The following is a 2500-nucleotide window of genomic DNA, read 5'->3' on the forward strand; positions in this document are numbered from 1 at the left end:
ACACCTGATCAGAACCGCACCAATCCCCAAACACCTGGAGATCAGAACTGCACCAATCCCCAAACACTTGATCAGAACCGCACCAATCCCCAAACACCTGATCAGAACCGCACCAATCCCCAAACACCTGGAGATCAGAACCGCACCAATCCCCAAACACTTGATCAGAACCGCACCAATTCCCAAACACCTGATCAGAACCGCACCAATCCCCAAACACCTGGAGATCAGAACCGCACCAATCCCCAAACACCTGGAGATCAGAACCGCACCAATCCCCAAACACCTGGAGATCAGAACCGCACCAATCCCCAAACACCTGGAGATCAGAACCGCACCAATTCCCAAACACCTGGAGATCAGAACCGCACCAATTCCCAAACACCTGGAGATCAGAACCGCACCAATCCCCAAACACCTGGGGATCAGAACCGCACCAATCCCAAAACACCATTTCCCATCAGACACTGGGGCTCCTCTAAACATGGCTGCACTCCAGGCTTCTTCCACACACATTTACCATCACCTTCAGACTGATCACTTACCTGTTTCTTTACACTCGTCGTCCAGCTTAAGGCTGCACTGATACCTTTCAGTTTATAAACATGTTCTTGTTTGATCCTTCTGTCCACAAGACGCCGTTTTAGACAAAAACAGTTTTACATTAATCTGAATGCGTGTCACTGTAGCCTCGGTGTGTATACGCTCAGGTGAACGTGAATAAACGTCAATCTGCATCATATGTTTTTATTCCCTCAGCTGTCGTCTGTGGAGCTCTGCATATCAACACTTGTTTATTTACAGCACACTGGGAATCTATGGCTGAAAACATTCAGGAAACAGAAAATAAAAGTATCAAATGTAAAGCGTGAAATATTTGTAAATATAAAAAAAGTCATTAAAAAACAGATCGAGACACCAGTTCATTTCAGCGTCTGTTTATTAGTCACTCAGGAGTTTTACAGAAACTTCCAGTCAAATCAAATCTCAGCTTCTTTTATCCAGAAATACAATTTTGCACAGATTTTATATTATAACTTTAAAACAAAATCTGAAGCCTCAAATTTCAACTACAATTTATTCCAATAAAGTAAAAAAATCCTGATCCTGAGTGTAAAGAAGAAGAAATCATTTAGAAACTCATCCTGAACGTAAGGTTATGAAAGTAGTCGCGGTTTAACCTTTGACCTTTTGAGGAGGTTTGATGTTGAAGAGGTCGCGCAGGTTCACCTCGGGGTCGACGTGGTGGGGGATTTTACGCTCGTTGAATAATCCGGAGAGATTGACCTCCAGCTTGGTGCGGCGAGAGAAGCGCATGCGCAGCGCAAACAGACGCCGGAGATCATCTTCCACCAGGGAGCGAGAACCTCGTCCTTCCAGACGCTTCTGCCAGCTCTTACTGCTCCGCTTCGGTCTCCGCTACACACACACACACACACACACACACACACACACACACACACACACGGCCTGTCCCAGTTACACACATCTCCAGCTTCTCGCTACACATCAGTGCTGGATGCTGATTGGTTAGAAGGGACACTGAATACACTGGATGAAAATATCAACATGCTGCATTGTGTGTAATATTTATGGATGGAGTCTTCAGTGTCAGACGTAAGCGTTAGCGACTTGCCTTGAGTCTGGCAGCGTCGGGGTCGTGATGGAGCAGGTGACGAACCAAACTCTCCTAAAAACATTGAGAAAACACCATCACCATAAGTTTTAACTCCCTTCCATATCAATAAAACCCACTCCAAGCCAGCAGGGGGCAGCGGTCAGACGTGCTAGCAAGGCAGCAGGGACTTTAGCGAGTTACCCTCATGGCGAAGGCTTTGTCGCAGCCGGGGAAGGAACAGTGATAGCGTAACAGCTTCAGGTGGACTTTGCGGATGTGGTGCTGCAGGTTGAAGGTGGTGGAGAAGTACGCCTGACATCCTTCACTCGGACACAAGAGCACCGGCTTCTGCAGGGCATGAGTGCGCCTGTGTCTCCTCAGAGCCTCACGCTTCACAAACTCCTTCTTACACGTCGAGCACGAGTGCGAGGCTGAACGTACACACAAAGTTAGTCAGGGCAGCGTGACGGAGAGACAGGTGAGTCAGGGCAGCGTGAGAGAGAGGAGAGACGGGGCGAGGAAGACAGAGAGAGAGAGAGAGAGAGAGAGAGAGAGAGAGAGAGAGAGAGAGAGAGAGAGAGAGAGCGCGACACAGGTGAGACGTGCGAGTCAGAGGGTCTTACCTGGGTGTTTGGTGGTGTGTTTCAGTAATCTCCCCCAGGTGCGCTCCACAACCCCACACTCAGGGTGAGGGCAGCGATAACCTGCAGCACAGACACACAGCCAGGTTGTGAGGGGGCATGTCCCAAATCAGTGACATCACTTCCTGAAAACAGACACGGACACACTCACCTGTGTGGGTTTTCTCATGAGCTTTTCGGGCCATGTGTGAGCTGAACGTCATGCTGCAGCTCGCCTTCGAGCACCTGAGAGCAAGGAGAC

The 2500-nt window shown here is 48.8% G+C and overlaps 1 protein-coding gene across 1 annotated transcript in view; it reads right to left on the bottom strand.

Annotated features, from left to right (window-relative positions):
- Positions 1-922: 922 nt before the first annotated feature.
- The window catches only part of si:dkey-208k4.2 (P43 5S RNA-binding protein-like), a 2457-nt gene continuing 879 nt past the window's right edge, over positions 923-2500 (bottom strand). The window contains exons 5-9 of the mRNA XM_046834859.1: positions 2411-2484; positions 2242-2322; positions 1820-2049; positions 1637-1690; positions 923-1419 (exon numbers count right to left, since the gene is read on the bottom strand). Of these exons, the coding sequence (XP_046690815.1) occupies positions 1177-1419; positions 1637-1690; positions 1820-2049; positions 2242-2322; positions 2411-2484 (682 nt within the window). The 3' untranslated portion in view covers positions 923-1176. The remainder of the gene's footprint in view (positions 1420-1636; positions 1691-1819; positions 2050-2241; positions 2323-2410; positions 2485-2500) is intronic.

The sequence above is a fragment of the Silurus meridionalis genome, chromosome 22, assembly GCF_014805685.1.
Source record: "Silurus meridionalis isolate SWU-2019-XX chromosome 22, ASM1480568v1, whole genome shotgun sequence".
Classification (NCBI taxonomy): Eukaryota; Metazoa; Chordata; class Actinopteri; order Siluriformes; family Siluridae; genus Silurus; species Silurus meridionalis.